Source organism: Podarcis tiliguerta, assembly GCF_965153285.1.
Source record: "Podarcis tiliguerta genome assembly, chromosome: 8".
Classification (NCBI taxonomy): domain Eukaryota; kingdom Metazoa; phylum Chordata; class Lepidosauria; order Squamata; family Lacertidae; genus Podarcis; species Podarcis tiliguerta.
The window spans coordinates 22562047-22580623 of record NC_139541.1 but is presented as its reverse complement, the minus strand read 5'-3'; the positions used below and the strand labels follow the sequence as shown (position 1 = coordinate 22580623).

The 18577-nt window shown below is 46.1% G+C and overlaps 1 protein-coding gene across 1 annotated transcript; it reads right to left on the bottom strand.

Annotated features, from left to right (window-relative positions):
- Positions 1 to 292: 292 nt before the first annotated feature.
- On the bottom strand, positions 293 to 16623 carry LOC310682907 (uncharacterized protein). Its single transcript, XM_083452234.1, has 11 exons — positions 16488 to 16623; positions 15344 to 15377; positions 12855 to 13032; positions 12493 to 12593; positions 9825 to 9996; positions 9418 to 9524; positions 8169 to 8346; positions 5207 to 5310; positions 4003 to 4174; positions 2343 to 2449; positions 293 to 393 (listed from the first exon to the last, which is right to left on the bottom strand). The coding sequence occupies exons 1-11, from the start codon at positions 16506 to 16508 to the stop codon at positions 389 to 391; spliced, it is 1179 nt and encodes a 392-aa protein (XP_083308360.1). The 5' UTR covers positions 16509 to 16623; the 3' UTR covers positions 293 to 388.
- Positions 16624 to 18577: the final 1954 nt, after the last annotated feature.

Genomic DNA, 18577 nt, shown 5'->3' with positions numbered 1-18577 from the left:
ATTTGCTTAATGGCCTGTTTATAAAGTATTGTAAGGGAGAGTTGAGGAAAGGAACAAGAAGCACTGAAGTTAAAGAGGCTGTAAAATGTTGTAGGGCAGAGAAAATTGAGGGTGGAGTAGCCCAGACAAGAGGAGGGAAATTTTTCTAGCCTGAGGATCACAATTTTTTTTCATGCCCGGGGGGGGGGGGGCGGTGTGTACTTTTTGTTTGCAACCACTGGCTGAAGTAATTAGAAATGACCCTAAAACAACAGGAGTCCAAATTAATCACACACAATGCTGCATAGGAATGTTTGCTGGCGACACACTGATTTTATTGAATTAACAATTAAGAAAAGCAGGCAATGCCTCTCATGGCAAGAATGATGCAGAAGGTCTGGCCTTCAGATTAGCCTAAAGAAATCAGAAATGCTGTGCTTTAATTTAGATCACAAAAATAAACAAAATAGACAACACAGGTATACCAAGCCATGGCCAAGCCATGAAATATTTGGGTGTGGTAGAAAAACGTAATTACAGACCATTCATGAAAAATAATAATTTAAAAGCTTTGCAAATATGGAGCGAAATAAATCCATCCTGGCTTGGAAAAAACCCCTACTTCCATGGAAATGAATAGCGTACCCCATTTTAACTCACCTTTTCTGGCTGTTGCTTATTCCTATGGCAACTAAAACACTCAAAAGTTGGCAGAATTTTATTTATTTATTTATTCACAATGGTAAAATAGCAAGATTAAACCCCCACTCTAATGTATAAACTTTTCCAAGATGTTCACAATGAACACTGCTACAGCAGACGTTTTGTGGTTCTATTTTATGTTGATGTTTGTTATTTGTATGTTCACAAAAATCAAGTATTTACCACAAAAGAAAGCCCACCCAAACAGGAAGCTGAAACTAATCACTTACTTATAGATATATCATTGTACGGATAATGTGGAAGATTATTGTACTTTCGAGGAGATAAGTGATCTGACATGGCCAACTCTTCAGATTCAGATTTTCAGATTCAGATACTTTATTCGGCTATAAGCCCACAAGGTAAAACCAATCCATAAATAAAGTAGCATTTTACATTCTAAAATATCTAAAATATCAACTAAAATATTTCAACGCGTAATCTCCTTCACGTTACGTACCATCTCTAGATATACCATATTGTGGCCTTGAGTATAAGGATGGTGGATAAAGTTTACTAGATTTTTAATAGTCATGCAGCATTCCATGAAGTCTTTTATATGAAAGAACTGAATTCAGAAATCTGGCAACCTGTAATGTTCTATAAGAGTCAATGTCCTGGAGTAGATAGGCAAGATGTAATTCAGGTGGTTTAGCAACAGTCCAACTCTTCCTGTCTCTGGTTATCTCTTCCTGCCTCTGCTTATGTTTTATTTCTCTATCCTTTGTAAAAAGGTCTTTGATGTGTGGGCTGTTGGCACTGGTCAGTAAAAGCCTTTGATGTATGGCCTGCCTTTTTGCCTTTGAGCTGGTAGTTGAGCCTGTATTAGCCCTATCAGGACACAGTATCTATAAAATATCTAGTTTTGAGGCATGCCAGTCAGACGTTCACCACAGGCTGTTGGCCACAGTGCTGTGCATCGAAAGCTACCTGGGGGTCACTTTGCCACTTCTTCAGGGCTTCTCAGTAGCAGATCAAAGTGCTGCCTGGTAACGTACATTTTGCTTGCTGTTTGGAATAAAATCTGTAACCTTCTCACCCACTTGCGTCTGTATTGTTTCTGAATCTAATTTTAAAAGAACCATCTCCTACTGAAGAATGGGAGCAGCCGCCGAGACCACATAACACCGTTCTTGAAAGATCTATATTGGTTCCCAGTACGTTTCCAAGCACAATTCAAAGTGTTGGTGCTGACCTTTAAAGCCCTAAACAGCCTCGGTCCAGTATACCTGAAGGAGTGTCTCCACCCCCATCGTTCTGCCCGGACATTGAGGTCCAGCGTCAAGGGCCTTCTGGCGGTTCCCTCACTGCGAGAAGCCAAGTTACAGGGAGCCAGGCACAGGGCCTTCTTGGTAGTGGCACCCGCCCTGTGGAACGCCCTCCTACCAGATGTCAAAGAGAACAACAACTACCAAACTTTTAGAAGACATCTGAAGGCAGCCCTGTTTAGGGAAGCTTTTAATGTTTAACAGACCACTGTGTTTTAATACTTTGTTGGAAGCCACCCAGAGTGGCTGGGGAAACCCAGCCAGATGGGTGGGATATAAGTAATAAATTATTACTATTATTTGGCAAAACAATCATTAAGGAGGTTTGCCATCCCCACTGCCCATTCCCTCCCAGTAGTAGAGAATATCCTATCAACTCATAGTGGCACTCACCAGAACAGAAGGATCCTGGGCATGTGAACTGGACCCTGTAATCATGGCAGGACCGACCAGGTTTTTGCTCATCATTGACGCAGGCAAAGCCTTGAATAGGGTCATACCTGAATAACAGCAGGTGGAGGGGGGAGCACTCTGTATGAAATTGCATGTTACAGGTGTTATTTTCCACATCTTAATATAATAATAATAATAATAATAATAATTACAATAAAATGTAATAGGAAGGGGGGAAAACAGTTAATTAAAATACAGGTTAAAATATGGGTTAAAATACAATTTAAAATGCAGCCTCATTTTAATAGCAACCCATAAATCAAAACCATAAGGGGAGGGAAACATAAGGGTCAGACTGAGTCCAAACCAAAGGCCAGGTGGAACAGCTCCATCTTGCAGGCCCTGTGGAAAGATGTCAAGTCCCACAGGGCCCCAGTCTCTTGTGACAGCGCGTTCCACCAAGTCGGGCCCATACTGAAAAGACCCTGGCCCTAGTTTAATTTAGAAATCATAGAACTGTAGAGTCAGAAGGGACCCCGAAGATCATCTAGTCCAACCCTCTGCAAGGCAGGAATATGCAGTTGTCCCATACGGGGCTTGAACCTGCAACCTTGGCATTATCAACACCACAGTCTAACCAACTGAGCCATCCATGTTTAATTTAGTTTTGGCTGTGTAATAGGAGCCACACTCATCTCTGCACTTTGGAAAACGAAGAAACCATACATCCAACATTTAAAACACACACAAAAAACACACGATTTAATCAGTAAAGCAAATAAAAATAAACGCATTCCCTTATGAGCAAAATTCCAGGAGTCATTTGCTATTGGTAGGTGGGGGCCAGAAGAACAACTGAACAAAGCAACTGAAGTAAATTTTCCCTTTGTTTTTTCACCCGCTGCATCTCCACCCAGACAAGCGAGAGGCATTATTAGAGTGCAAAGATACATCCCAGCCAGCAGAAATATGCAAGGAGGGTGTGAGCCACAAGCCACTGGCTGGCGAAGCAAGAGGCGAAATGAATAGCACAATAGACAGGACTCTTGCCAACGGTGCAGAAGCCAGAGTCTCCTCTGCACAAACACATTTCTTTAATTGTTGCTGTTCACTAATCACCTTCCATGTATGCCCCAACATGATATGCAAAACACAATGTAAAAAGTGGTAGGAAACAGTTACAAACCATCAAAAGAAATAAGAGAAGGCGAGTGCAAATGCAATGCTGAATGGACACTTGTGGCAAGGGACACCTCTTTCCACCCAGTTAAATAAGAGGCATCATTGCAGCTCAAGGAGCCAGGAAGCTGTGCAAAAGCACTCAAAGAGGGTGTGAAGCAGGGATGGTGAAGGATGTGGCTGGGGAGAGTTCCAAGGGCCAGATTGAGAGGCCTGGAGGGTCACATTTGACAGTCTATATCAGGCACCCCCAAACTCAGCCCTCCAGATGTTTTGGGACTACAACTCCCATCATCCCTGACCACTGGTCCTGTTAGCTAGGGATGATGGGAGTTGTAGTCCCAAAACATCTGGAGGGCCGAGCTTGGGGATGCCTGGTCTAGATAGAGGTTCCCCATTTCTAAGCTAGAGTGCAATACATGAAACCCTATCTGGCACCTGTAAAAAAAAGTTCACAACCATCACAAAAGTGTCTTCTCACACTGAGAACTTTTGCCCTGTCTTCAGGGCAGGGATCCCATCCAGAGTCTGTACGTTGATTGCAAGGGGCTCAGCACAAATCTTGCCAGGGTATTCGCTCTGCAGATTGGAAAGGAGTTCATAGTCTCCCCTTCCCGATGGACCATCCCGATCAAACCACTGGGTCATGCATCCTAAAGTGTGAAAAGGCAAGGCAAGACTCAAATGAGTGTTGGTTGCAGGTATGGGAGGACAAGAATGTTGGAACATAGGAACACAGGAATCTGCCTGATACTGAGTCAGATCATCGCTCCGTGAAGCCCAATAGTGAACCCCCGATGCATTGTTATCTGTTGAAGGATAGATGTAGCACCCACAGTGCCTGTCCTCCATCTCCTAATCTAGCCTGCTGCTACCACTACTGTTGTGGTTCTAGGGATTGCTTGTGCGTAAATTGCCTTTACTCGTGGCTGTCTTGCATGGTTGAACCCTTTCTGACAGAGCAGCCTCTACCTCGTGGCTGCCTCAGTCGCTGGCAGAATCCGTCAATGGGCATTTCTTAAACCGCTTCCAACATAAAAGCTGCTTGACGCCCAGTCTTCTCCCCCGTTGCCTGCGCACAAACTTTTTACGCGCTGTGGGTGTGGGTAACGGAGCACTTGTCCCCTCTCCGTCTCTCCGCTTCCTCTATCTCCTCCCCTTCTCCACTGGTGTTACGCTGATTTCCTTCCCCAGCGTATGGGCTATCCCTCCCCCTACTGGTGCCCTCTCCACCATCGTCCTGCTCCTCCTGCTCCGATGGCAGTTCCCTGACAACTACCCTCCATGCAGTGCAGGATACTATCTTGCAGAAGTGGGTTGCAGGGAAGAGGAACACCTGCTCTTTTGCCCTTAGTAAAATGTGGAGCAGATGGATGGCCCAAGACATTTAGGCACTAAATTATGTCATGTGACGGAAAATGGAATAAATTATTGTGTGAACGCAGCCTTCTTCTTTTTTTAATATAACCACTGTCATCCAGTGAGATGTGGGCATGTTTAAGGGGGTATGTTTAACAAAGGAGCAGCACACTGTGGGTTCCATGTCAGCAACACCTCATAAATAAACTAAAGACTCCTGCTTTTAATTTATGAGCAATTGTTTTGGTGTTATACAGGCATGGCTTATTATGATGTGGTTGGAGATCATTCCCCCATCTTACCAAAAGATGTCCAGGTTGACTCACCTGAGCAGAAGTTTGAGGGACAGGTGAAGCGGACTTTGTAATCCAAACAGGAACGCTTGTACTGCTCTTTATTAACACAAGCAAATCCTTCTTTAGGGTTAAACCTAGTGGGGAGAGAAAGAGAACGAAAGAAGCAATCTGACTCACCAAACTGTGACCAGGAAAGAGGGAAGTTGTAGAGAGATAATCTGCACTAAACTGGGATCCAACAGAACCTCCCTTTGAAATACAAAGAGCAGCTTTGAAGAATCTATTTTTCTTGGGTCCATGGCAAGGAGAGAAAGAGTTAAACTTCCCCTCCCCTCCCAAGGCTGATCATGCCTCCCCATTCACATAACAAGCTATGTAATGTTAACAAGTACACTAATAACATCCATGTCTTCTTCGGCCTTGACAGCATCAAGCCAGGAGTTCTTTCATTCATTCAGACAGCGCTTCTTTACTCTCCCTGTGTTACTAGGGAAGAAGAGATGCAACAATAGAACTGATTGCCACATGTATGTATTCTTTCATGTAAAACAATCAGAGCAATTTGAAATCACACCCGTTGTTATTGCTTCACAACTACGTTTTGCAGCAACGCTTTCGCTGAATCACACATGCAATGGAATTTTGCACGTGCTAATTTGGGTAGGAGTCATCGATATCTGTATGAGTAACAGCTAGGGATCTGCTGGGTGTCTTAACCCATTCTGATATTCAGTCATACATTCCCCTGGTGTTTTCCAATCTGCTGCACTTGCTTTACTTTGATAAAGTGCCTTCTATTTTGTAGTCTGCTGATGTGAAAATGTATATATACTTAGCCATCAACAAATATTTACAAATCGGTTGCTTTCTTTACATGCTTGTTTTCAAAGTTAATGAATTTCCACAGGGTAGCTCTGTTAAACTTGTACCCTAAGGCGTCCTTTGGCACTTGATGACAAAGTCAATCAAGTGACTTATCATAAAGCCAGTGGTGTTCAAACTTTTTTCAAAGGGGGCCAGATTTGATAAAGTGAAGGGCTGTGAGGGCCAACCAAAGTTGTTAACCTTTTTTCAGGATTGAAGTTGTTGAGCTTTTTAATGATTTTACCCCAAAGTTGTTGAGCTTTAGGATTTTACCCCAGGAAATAAACTGCCACAGGGGCTGGATTAGACCGACCGGTGGGCTGGATTCATAGCTGCCAACTTACAGATTTGAAAATAAGGGACCAGCAGCCTCAAAAATAAGCGATCAGCAGCCAAAATAAGGGATTTTTCCAAGCACAGGTATGTTCAACTTCTGAGCCCCTCTGAGCCAATGGCCGAAAGCCCAGCCAGCAGCCAAATGAAGCCTCAAGCAGTGGTTCCCACAGCACAGCAACCCGGCAAAGGGGATGCAGCAAGGGAAACCACTGTCACCTCTCCGCTGGGAAGCACTGAGAAAAGGCGAGTTCCCAGGCAATGTGACCGATTTGATCGGCACAAGGCATGCAAACTCCACCCCCCAGTCATTCTTAGACTCCTTATTGGGTGAGCAATGCAGCCAAGCAACACAGTTGGAGCCTCCCTCCTCCCTGGCTGGCAGGGAGGGAGAGGAGCTGCTTCCTTTGAAAACCGGGAAATTTAAGGGACATCATCAATAAGGGACAGCAGCGGGACACAGCGCTGGGATAAGAGACTTTCCCTCCATAGCTGGATTAGGCCCCCCAAATGGACTTTGGACATGCCTGCACAAAGCCATATATGGTTGTAATTCTAACCATATCTACTCTTGATTTCATTAAAGCTTTTCACAAAGTCCCCCATGATATTCTTGCAGAGAAGCTGTGGCAAGATGTGGGCTGGAGAGGTAACCGTGAAGTGGATTTGTAGCTGGTTGACTGATCGAACCCAAAGAGTGCTCATTAATGGTTCTTCATCATCCTGGAAAAAAGTGACAAGTGGAGTGCTGCAGGGTTCTGTCCTGGCCCCATTGTTGTTCAATGCCGTTATGAATGACTTGGATGAAGGAACTGAGAGGATGCTCATCCAATCTTCAGATGATACCAAACTGGGAGGGGTAGCTAGTGCCACAGAAGACAGAATCGGGATTCAAGATGACCTTAACAGACTGGAGAACTGGGCCCAAGCTAACAAAATAAATTTCAATAGGGACAAATGTAAGGTCCTGCAATTAGGCAGGAAGAACCAGCTGTGCAAAAACAAGTCCTTTCTGATTGCAACACATTATTTCATAAATGTGTGTTCTATTCAGAAAGTGTTCTTGTGTTGAAACACAATGCTCAAGCTAATCTATGGCTGCACACCTACCCCCAAAGTATCCCGAGAACCGCAGTTTGATCCGTACAGATTTCCAACACCATAAATAAACCACAATGGGGTTGGGAAGGGAGCGAGGTAAAATTTTAAGATGAAAGTATAGGGCTGCCTTTCTCAACCTGTGGAGTCGCAGATGTTGAACTACAACTCCCATCACCCCTAGCTAGCAAGGCCAGAGCTCAGGGATGATGGGAGTTGTAGTCCAACAACATTTGGGGACCCACAGGTTGAGAACCACTGGTATAGGAGATGGGTGCAAGTCCAGATGGTTCTTCCCATTTTGGCAAAGGGTCCTGATTTTGGAAATCAGGACCAGCAAGACATAGATGACTTTTCATGGTAAGTGTGACGTTGCCCATGAGTGAGGGTGACAAATCCACAATGACTGTATCTCTCTATGGAATTCTCCCCATGACAGCCATGTTGTGTTATGCCACCCACCCATGGTATCCTCAACACTCTCTCAAATGTGTCCCCAGGTCCAAAAAGCTTGGTGACCCCAAGCACACAGCATTCAAAGCAAGAGTCTGTGGGCAGATGGAAGAAAACCCACTGGATAATCTGCTTCCAACAGATTCCTCCCACAATCCTAGTCGGGCCAACTGACACATAATGGAAACATTAGAATGCTGCTCAGTAACAATTAATTCCCTAATGCTGTGCTGGCACCACTCACGGATGAAAGATCTGCCCAGTGCTGGATGCTGGGGTTCCCTCCACGGTCTGAGCTTCAATTCCAATGGGTTCAGGGCAAATGTCCGTGGGATATTCCCTCCTCAGGTCAGCTAGAGTTTCAAAGTCACCCACTCCCGAAGGGTTGTCCCGGTCGAACCAACGAGTCGTGCAAGTTGAAGCTGAGGTGAGACGGAGAGAAACTATTCATGGCACTTTACTCCGGATACACTTTTGGAGAAAAGGGAGATTTTGAGTGGAAATAAGGAACAACAATAAAAAGGTCTTTGAATTCACATAATGTGTAATGTGACGATGCAAGTGTGGTCCCAGGGTATGGTGTGAAGGCACAAAATGGTGAAGCCAAATAGGACCAGGTCTGGTTAGTTCTTGGATGAGAAACCATTTATGTAGGTGCATTGCAAGCTGATATTGTGCCACCACCCCCTTCTTTCTGAGGTGCTCTGGAATGGCCTGCACTCCATTCTACCAATCTTTATTCAAGATGTACAGCTATGAGCTGGGTGTTTATTGGGCATTATACCGTTATGTGTTTGGTGAGCAGGGGGTCAGACAGGATGAAACCCTGGGTCCCTTCCAAACCTGCCAGGGAAGAATGTATAAGAAGAAGCCTGCCAAGCCAGTTCCTTTGTCAAGGTAATGGCTCTGGCTGGCTAGTTAAGTACAGCGGTACCTCGGGTTACAAACACCTCAGGTTACAAACACTGCAGGCTACAGACTCCGCTAACCCGGAAGTAGTACCTCAGGTTAAGAACTTTACCTCAGGATGAGAATGGAAATCGCATGCTGGCAGCGCAGCGCCAGTGGGAGGCCCCATTAGCTAAAGTGGTACCTCAGGTTAGGAACGGTTTTAGGTTAAGAACAGACCTCTGGAACAAATTAAGTTCATAATCAGAGGTACCACTGTACCATGATTTAGCATATCCAAAGAAGTTGTTCTGTTGCCATAGAAGGAAATGGGTGGGCCTTTTCTCGTGGGGAGAAAAATGGGCCTTAGTGGGGCTGGTTTTGTGAGACTATGGTGTCTTTATGATAGATTGGCACCTGAGGTGAACCACAAAATAGCTCCTCCATCTCTAGGCAAGAACCCCCATCCCCACTGAGAACATCCCATCAATACATAGCAGCCATAGCTGTCAACATTTTCCTTTTTTAAAGGGAAATTCCCTTATTCCGAATAGGATTCCTCGCAAGAAAAGGGAAGAGTTGACAGCTATGATAGCAGCACTCACCGGAACAGAAGGATTCTGGGCAAGTGAATTGGACCACATAATCTAGGCAGGACTGACCAGGTACTTGCTCAGTGTTGACACAAGCAAAGCCTGTAGTAGTGTCATACCTGCATAAGAGAGGGATAAAAAGTTGTGCTGTATGGAATGACAGTTACAGATATAATTGTGCCCATCTTAGTTGAGTATTTCTCAAGTCCTGGAACCAGTAAGTGTTAGAATTTAATCAAGGCTCCGGGGGCTATAGGATCCCTTCTCAGCTCTGGAATCCATGCCCACCTTTGGAAAGAGAAGAAATTATGTATCACAAGGATTTTAGAAAAATACATCTCTGAGCAAGAGCACAAGTGCATGGTCTGATCTGGCATCTTTAAAAAAAATCACAGCCATCAACAAAAGTGTCTTCTCACACTGAAAATCTTTGCCCTGTCTTCAATGCAGGTCTCCCGTCCACAGTCTGTACGTTGATGGCAAGGGGCTCGTCACAAATCCCACCAGGATATTCGCTCCGCAGATTGGAAAGGAGTTCATAGTCTCCCTTTCCAGACGGATTATCCCGATCAAACCAGCGAGTTGTGCATCCTAAAGAAGGGGAAAAGGCAAGGCAAGACTTAAATGAGTGTTGGTTGCAGGTATGCGAGGACAAGAAAGATGGAACATAGGAACACAGGAAGCTGCTTGATACTGAGTCAGACCATCGCTCCATGAAGCCCAGTAGTGCGTGCACTGACCGGCAGCTGCTCTCCAAGTCTTTCCCAACCAAACCTGGAAATGCGAGGGCCTGAACCTGGGACCTTTTGCAAGCAGTGCAGATGCTGCAGCCCTTTGCCCATGCTCAGCTCTTCCAAAGACAAGCAGAAACACCATTCTCAGTGCCACCCTGCTCTTTGAATGGACCCACTTGCTCAGCTTTTGAATTATGGTGCTGGAGGAGACTCTTGAGAGTCCCATGGACTGCAAGAAGATCAAACCTATCCATTCTTAAGGAAATCAGCCCTGGGTGCTCACTGGAAGGACAGATCCTGAAGCTGAGGCTCCAATACTTTGGCCACCGCATGAGAAGAGAAGACTCCCTGGAAAAGACCCTGATGTTGGGAAAGATTGAGGGCACAAGGAGAAGGGGACGACAGAGGACGAGATGGTTAGACAGTGTTCTCGAAGCTACAAACATGAATCTGACCAAACTGCGGGTGGCAGTGGAAGACAGGAGTGCCTGGCGTGCTCTGGTCCAGGGGGTCACGAAGAGTTGGACACGACTAAACGACTAAACAACAACAACAACAATAGCTAAGTAATAAATTAAATTAACATATAATTTCAAGAGTTGGACATGACTAAATGACTAAACAACAACAACAACACTTGCTCAACAGTGTCCCAGGTCATTCACTTACCCGTTGAGCCTGTGAGGGGCCCTTCCAAGCCCCCGTGGCTTTTGCTCATCCTAGCCAAGGTCCAACCTGTACTGCAACTCCATCCTTATCACTCCTTGCTGGTTCAAGCAGGGCAGTGGCAGCACAGAGGGGAATCAGCTGGGAGACTGAGGCCCTTACAGTGTGGTGGGCTTCAGCAAGTGCCCAACAATGCCATCTTCTGATATCAGCCTTACAGGAGCTATGCAAACATAGCTGAGTGGCAGGGTACCTGTCTTGCATGCAAAAGGTTCCTGGTTCGATCCTCAGCATCTCCAGGTAAGACTGGAGGTGCTCACTGTCTGAAACCCTGGAGAGCTGCTGGCAGCCAGTGCAAACAATATTGAGTTAGATGGACCAAGGGCCTGACTCAGTACCAGTCAGCTGCTTATGTTCCTCTATTGGTTCCAGTCCTGCTTGACTGGGGGATTCAGCAGGGGAATAAACGGGGGTTGTCCTCTGTTACCAGAGAGGCATTGTGAGGCCTGTTACACACAGACTGTCACGTTTGCTCCTTTCTTGCCACATTACAAGGGCACGAGGAAAAGGAAAAAGGAACTGCGGGAGCAAATGTTTGGTTGTGCAACACGGGCACGCTTGTTCTTCCACAACCACAGGCAATAGTTCCCTAAAATAGCAGGGCTGGTATATTTCCCACCCCTGCTCCCATACACTCAGGTTGCAATATTTTATCAGGAGGAAAATGTGGCTCCACATACAAACACAGAGGACTGGGGCTCCTTTGGGTGGAGTGAGACCACTCTTGCTCCAGGCAGAAGCAACAGCAGCAAAATCCAACCATTGCCCTCTGCTGAAGAACAGAGATGTTCTGCCCTGCCTATCTTGCACCTGCTAATCAAGGATGCTGCCATTCTCCCTCACCACAAACCGGGGGATGCTATCTTGTCTTCAGTGTCAAAGCAAGAGTCAACTGACAGCCCTGGGTCGGCTTCCAGATGTGAAATGGATTGCTCCCCCAGAGAAGCACTTTGCAGCACTCTTCAGCTCAGAAGAAGCGGGATGGTGGGTGTCCTGTTACAGGAGCTGTAGCCAATGTCAGTCCTACTCAGAGTAGATCCACTAAAGGTAATAGTCATGATGACTAACTCAGGCCCATTCATTTCAAAGGGGTCTGTTTTGAGCAGGACTTAGGCTGCTATCACATGGACGTTTGTTCTGTTTTCCAGACTGTTTCCCTGTTATTTTCCACCTTGCATTTCAGGTTTCATACGATGCAAAAGCCACTTTAGTGCTCATTTCTGTATTATTTGCTTCCAGAAGAAGCTCTTTGGGGGAGGGGGATGAGCACTAAACTTGTGCTTTATTCTACTATGTTTCTGGTTTTTATGCCTTGTGAACGTTCAAGTACAATGCGGAAATTAATAATGGCAGAAATGTCAGGGAAACGGAATAAACTCTTGTGTAAATGCAGCCAAAGTGAGCAGGCAGAGGAAGCAGCTCTCTTGCACACTGTGGATTCTTGGAGGCATATTTATTGAGACCTTTTCTGAGCACACTGTGAGTTCCATGTCAGCAACCCCTCTTATATAGTATAAAAGTGAAAGACAGTTCACTTTTGAGCAATTGGTTTGGTGTTATACAGACATAGTTTAAGTGGTTGAAGATCATTCCCCCATCTCACCACAAGATGTCCTGGTTGACTCACCTGAGCAGAAGTTTGAGGGACAGGTGAAGCGGACTTTGTAATCCAGGCAGGAATACTTCTGCTCCTTATTTACACAAGCAAATCCTTCTTTAGGGTTAAACCTAGTGGGGAGAGAAAGAGAGTGAGAGAAGCATTCTGACTAACCAAACTGTGACCATGAAAGAGAGAAGAAGTTGTAGTGAGATAATCTGCACTAAACTGGGATCCAACAGAACCTGGGATCCATCAGAACCTTCCTTTGAAATACAAAGAGCAGCTTCAAAGAATCTATTTTTCTTGGGTCCATGGCAAGGAGAGAAAGAGTTAAAATTCCCCTCCCCTCCCAAGGCTGATCACCGTTCTTCATTTCTGGCACCACTCACGGATGAAAGATCTGCCCAGTGCTGGACGCTGGGGTTCCCTCCACGGTCTGAGCTTCAATTCCAGTGGGTTTAGGGCAAATCTCCATGGGATATTCCCTCCTCAGGTCAGCTAGAGTTTCAAAGTCACCCACTCCCGAAGGGTCGTCCCGGTCGAACCAGCGAGTCGTGCAAGTTGAAGCTGAGATGAGATGGAGAGAAACTATTCATGGTCCTTTACCCAGGGTACACTTTTGGAGAACGGGAAGTTTTTTGAGTGAAAATAAGTAGCAATGAAAAGGTCTTTGAATTCACTAAATGTGCCTGACAACGCAAGTGTGGTCCCAGGGTATGGTGTGAAGGCACACAAAGCCACCACTTTGGTGAAGCCAAACAGGTTGAGGTCTGGTCAGTTCCCGGATGAGAGACCACCGATGTAGGTGCATAACAAGTTAATATTTTGCCACCCTCCCCTTCTCTCCGAGATGCTCTGGCATGGCCAACACTCCCCTGTAGCATCTTTTGACTTTATTCACAGATGATCCCCAGTCAAAGGAATGCACACAGCAGATGGTTAACTCTTTATTGCAAAAGTGGACACTTTTCTGTAGTTTCTACAGCTTTAGTTTTTAGTGTAAGGCAGGGGTCACCAAACTTTTTTGTGAGGGGGCCAGTTCACTGTCCCCCAGACCTTGTAGCGGGCTGGACCACACACAAGGCAGAGGGAGCTTCTCTTTCCCCCTGCCTACCTGCGCTGTTGCTGTCGGCTCTGCACTCTGCCAACCATGGCTCCTGTGCCTGCCCTTGCAAGCAGCAGAGGCTGTCAGTGGAGGCAGAGGGACCAGCGCTCAGCCAGCTCAGCCTAGCCCCCTTCCTCCACTACGCAAGGCAGGGAGAAGGGCGGGGAGAAGCCAGGAGGAGGGAGGCGCTGTGGTGTGCGAGAGGGAGGGGGTAAATGGCGCCCAAAAAAATGGTGGTGTTGGGGAAAAAATTTTTCGGAAAAAATTAACAAACAGAATCACCAATATATGGCACGTCCGTGGGCCAGAGCCTGAGTGCAATTGGGCCAGATCTGTCCCGTGCACCGTAGTTTGCCGACCCAGGCAGCTATTCCCTGTGTTCTACGGAGTGCTTGCAGTAACAGGTGAGGCTAGCCCCCCTCCACCAGCTTATGTATCTTCCCCTGATGGGCTGTACACACATAGCCAGAGACTGTACTGCGTAGAAGCTGCCTCTGCTCTTCCCTCTTCAATCTGCTCTTGGTTCTAGGAGACAGTGGTGCAGGAGAGGGCGAGGATGCACCTGACCCTTCATTTGCCTGACCTGCCTCTTCCTCCTCTTCTGAGCTATCCTGTGCTTCACCCTCCAGCTCTGAAACTCCCCCTGCCTCCTGGCTGGTACAAGTCCCCACAAATCACTGCTCCCCTCTCCCGAGTCAGACTCCAGCCCCCTTTCCCCCGGTGCACCCTTGCCAGCATTTCGCCCATCCCTGACATCTGGGTGTTTACGGAATATTATACTGCTATTATGCATTAAAAGCTTCCATGAACAGGGCTGCCTTCAGATGTCTTCTAAAAATCTGGTAAGTGTTTTTCTCTTTGATATCTGGTGGGAGGGTGTTCCACAGGGCGGATGCCACTACCAAGAAGGCCCTCTGCCTGGTTCCCTGTGACTTGGCTTCTCACAGCGGGGGAACCACCAGAAGGCCCTCAGCACTGGATCTCAGTGTCCGGGCAGAACAATGGGTGTGGAGACGCTCCTGTAGGTATACTGGACCGAGGCCATTTAGGGCTTTAAAGGTCAGCACCAACACTTTGAATTGTGCTCAGAAACATATTCCAGACCCCCCTTCTCCCAGAACCCGGCGAGCATTGAAAGTAGGAGAGCAAAGGGCTCGGAGGCAAATGGCTCTAAGTGGCCACTGTAAGGTGGGTGGTGCTGTTGACGATTGAGGAGAGAAGCGGGGTGGAGATTACTCGGAGCAATGCCATTACTCCAAGAGGCTGCATTGCTAAGCCTCTCTCTGTGAATATTGAATAAAAAACATTGGTAAGAACTTTCCTTGTCTATCTATTCCTGGCGGCCTGCCTTGGGGGGGGATCAGATTCCCTGACGCCTGACATCACCATTCAGAGATTGGGGTGGCATGTAACAGTTAAACATACCCATTTTACTTTACTGCAATTATAACAATGACTACTATACTACTGTTCCCAGAATGCTGTTACACGCGACACCAATCTTGAGAGCAGTGTGAGATTCTAGGGGTTGCAGGTGTGCTTACGCAAGGTCTGTGTTTCCTTTTGGAAATGAGGCAAAGTGGGGACAATGGTGTCTTTATGATATATGGCTTATTTATACACACATATATAGCCCAAGCCTACATGGAAGGGTTCAGAGCATCAACATTCCAAGAGGTCCCAGTTTCTCCTAAATCATAAGCTTTGTTGAAGAGTGTTCCAGAAGCTGGTTGTCAGGAGAAGTTCTAAGACAGACAACATTCACTCACTTACCACATGCTGGGAGAACCAGGACAGTCAGGAGAAGCTATGGGGATGAAAGAGAGAGGATGCATTTAATCAAGAAGAGGGGTAGAATCAACCAGCCACCATTCTGACATACCCACACAGTCAAAGGTAAAGGGACCCCTGACCATTAGGTCCAGTCGTGGCCAACTCTGGGGTTGCGGCGCTCATCTCACTTTATTGCCCAAGGGAGCCAGCGTGCAGCATGTGGCCAGCATGACTAAGCTGCTTCTGGCGAACCAGAGCAGCGCACGGAAACACCGTTTACCTTCCCGCCGGAGCAGTACCTATTTATCTACTTGCTCTTTGACATGCTTTCGAACTGCTAGGTTGGCAGGAGCAGGGACCGAGCAACGGGAGCTCACCCCGTCGCAGGGATTCGAACTGCCGACCTTCTGATCGGCAAGTCCTAGGCTCTGTGGTTTAACCCACAGGGCCACCCATGTCCCTTACGCACACAGTAGGGTGGCAGCAAATTCAGAAGCGCAGGGTCCCTTCATTATAGTCAAAGCCATGTCTCCTCCTAAGATTATACAATAATCTTACAATCATACAGTAATAATAATTAGAGATGCATTACAAAGAACAGTGTGGCTCTCCATGTCTTGCTTTTCAGCTAGGTCTACTATCTTCTGCACACATACATGGGCACATGATTTGGGACACTCTGAGATCTTCTTTCAAAGAGACTTAAATCATGTTTTCCTTAAAGTCTGCTGTATGTAACATAGCTTGCCCACCTTTCCTGTGAAAATTGTGTTTCCAGTGTTTCTAAATACCTAGTATGGGAGCATACAAAATAATTCCTCCTTAATGTTCCTCCTGTGCACCTTATCCAGAGTGACCCGAGGAGCCAATCCTCAGCAGCTGACTCACCTCCTTTCACTCATCGCCAAGCACCCATCAGCACCAAGTATGTGAAGACTTCGGTGGCTAAAAAGTTTCCTTTTCATGCTGATTGGATGGCTGGAGAGAGAGACTTGGAGGGACCTTGTTGCAGAAATGGTAATGAGTCTTTGATTACACCTCCCCATTCATACCAGTTGCAAAGGGTACAGACTCTGGATTTTGTGTTAAAGTACCAGATAGAGAGGATTGTTTTACTCCCTATTACCAAGCAAGCAATGCTCACCAGTCTTGGAAATTTCCCCATACTTCTTGGCTGGCAACGTCCCTATCTGTCGTCCGCCCAAGCTTTCAGTGCTTCAGCCAGAAATGCACAAGCTTTTATAGACCTCAGGACCACGCCTCTAACTGCATTGCTAGGATTCCTCCCTTCAAGTAGGTAACCAATACTGCTGGCAGTTATAGAGCTGATTCCCAATGCCAGGTGATCCCCACTCTGCACAATCGCTCACATGATGTAGTGCACACACACCATTTGAATGGGGATGCCCATCAACTTTGCAGGGGCTCAGCCCTCATAACCCCTAGAAGTTGGCTCCTATGAGACAGCCTGTTCTGTAGGCTTGTGTTCTAAAAGATGCAACAAAAACGAAGAATGGATATAGAGAAAGAAACAGGCACATCTACCCAGGCACATTAGACTTGCTGCTATGGAAATATTTCAGGGGGAGCTCAACAGAGCTGTTCTTTCAGCAGTGCTGATGGAATGGGCCCCTGCTTTCCATCTCTCCTATTAGGACTGTGCTATTTGGTCCCCCCCCCACCCCCTAGATCTGGAGAGCCAGGTGGGTGTGTACAGCCATTTAGTAAGGAGCTTGAGGAACCAATCAGTCTTTGTGGGCCCTGATGCTACTGACATTTCCATAGAATCATAGGATTGTAGAGTTGGAAGGGACTCCAAGGCTCATCTGGTCCAACTCCTGCATTGCAGGAATCACAGTTTTAAGAACCCCTGACAGATGGCCATCTAACCTCTGTATAGAAACTTCCAATGAAGGAGAACCCATCACCTTTTACGGGAGTCCATTCCACGGTCAGTCAGCTCTACACTGTGCTGCCAGGTCACATGACTGAGCTGAATGGGCTTAAGATCAAACCTAAACCTCTGCTAATTTCTTTTTGGAAATTGACACTGGCTTTGGCTCAGCCAGCTGAGCAAGTTACGTACATCGGCATATTGTTGGCTGAGCCAGGGTTGGGGGCTTAGCACCAGTGGAGATCCGCAGCACCTTAAATTCCTGGTCACAGGATTAGCCCCACCAACCTGTTATGTATACTATACCATCAATGGCCAGAGCCGATGACAGGCAGAATGACAAAATCGTAGAGTTGGAAGGAATCACAAGGGTTATCTATTCCAATCCTGTGCAATGCAGGAATTTCAGCTGAAGCATCCAAGACAGATGACCACCCAACTTCTGCTTAAAAACCTTTAACAAGTTCTACGAATTCTAATTTTGTCCTCCTCCTCCTCCTACCTGATGTGTTCTACAAGGAGCAACAGCTCCCAAGGAGGCATTGACAGCCATGGTAAAATATGCAACAACAATACTCTTTATTTCGGTCCAACGACCCACAAACACATTTTCTTTTCTTTTTAAAAATATTTTTTACTAGGGATTTCAAAATAATAATTTAACAAAAATACATCATCCACATTTCCCCCCTCCATTTCCCCCTCCCCCTCCCCCTAAAAAAGAATAACCCACCCTCCCACCCCCAGACTTCCCTCAGCTCCTCTCTCTGGTTTCTCAGCACATGTTATTTTCTGCATGTTATAAAATTGTAAAGATCCTCAATTTATCTATCTGTTTGTTGCCAATAAAGAATTTGTGAGTGTTTATTCAAAACATGCCAAGGAGTCCAGTTCATTTTGTTGTTTCTTTAAATACTTTGAAAAGGGTTCCCATTCTTCTTTAAAGTCACAGTTATCCTTGTCACGTAGTTTATGTGTCAATTTCGCCAATTCCGCATAGTCCATCAATTTCTCTTCCCACGGTTCTTTAGTCGGGATTTCCTCATTCTTCCATCCTTGTGCTATTAAGATACTTGCCGCTGTTGTCGCATACATGATTTTTTTTTTTTTTATTTCCTTGGCAGGTCTACAAAAACATTTTCAAAAGCAAAGATACAGAGATACAGGGCAAGGGTTCCAAGACCGATCACTGTGTTTTAACCAGAACATGTATGGTTTCTATTTTTTATTATAAGCAAGAGGGCAGACAGCTGGAGGCTGCTGAGTGCAGACTGAAGCTGGTGGGGCACATCTCCATTTGCCCTTAAGGAGCAGCCTCCACTGTATTGATCATTCCAAAA

What these genes read in the sequence shown, in the direction of transcription:
- LOC310682907 (XM_083452234.1), bottom strand. Translation starts at nt 16,508, where the DNA reads ATGGGGAAATTTCCAAGACTG. An exon ending in CCTGGTTCTCCCAGCATGTG is followed by an intron (nt 13,033 to 15,343) that starts GTAAGTGAGTGA and finishes ATCTCATCTCAG; the next exon opens with CTTCAACTTGCACGACTCGC. An exon ending in ACAGGGCAAAAGTTCTCAGT is followed by an intron (nt 2,450 to 4,002) that starts GTGAGAAGACAC and finishes GCTGTTATTCAG; the next exon opens with GTATGACCCTATTCAAGGCT.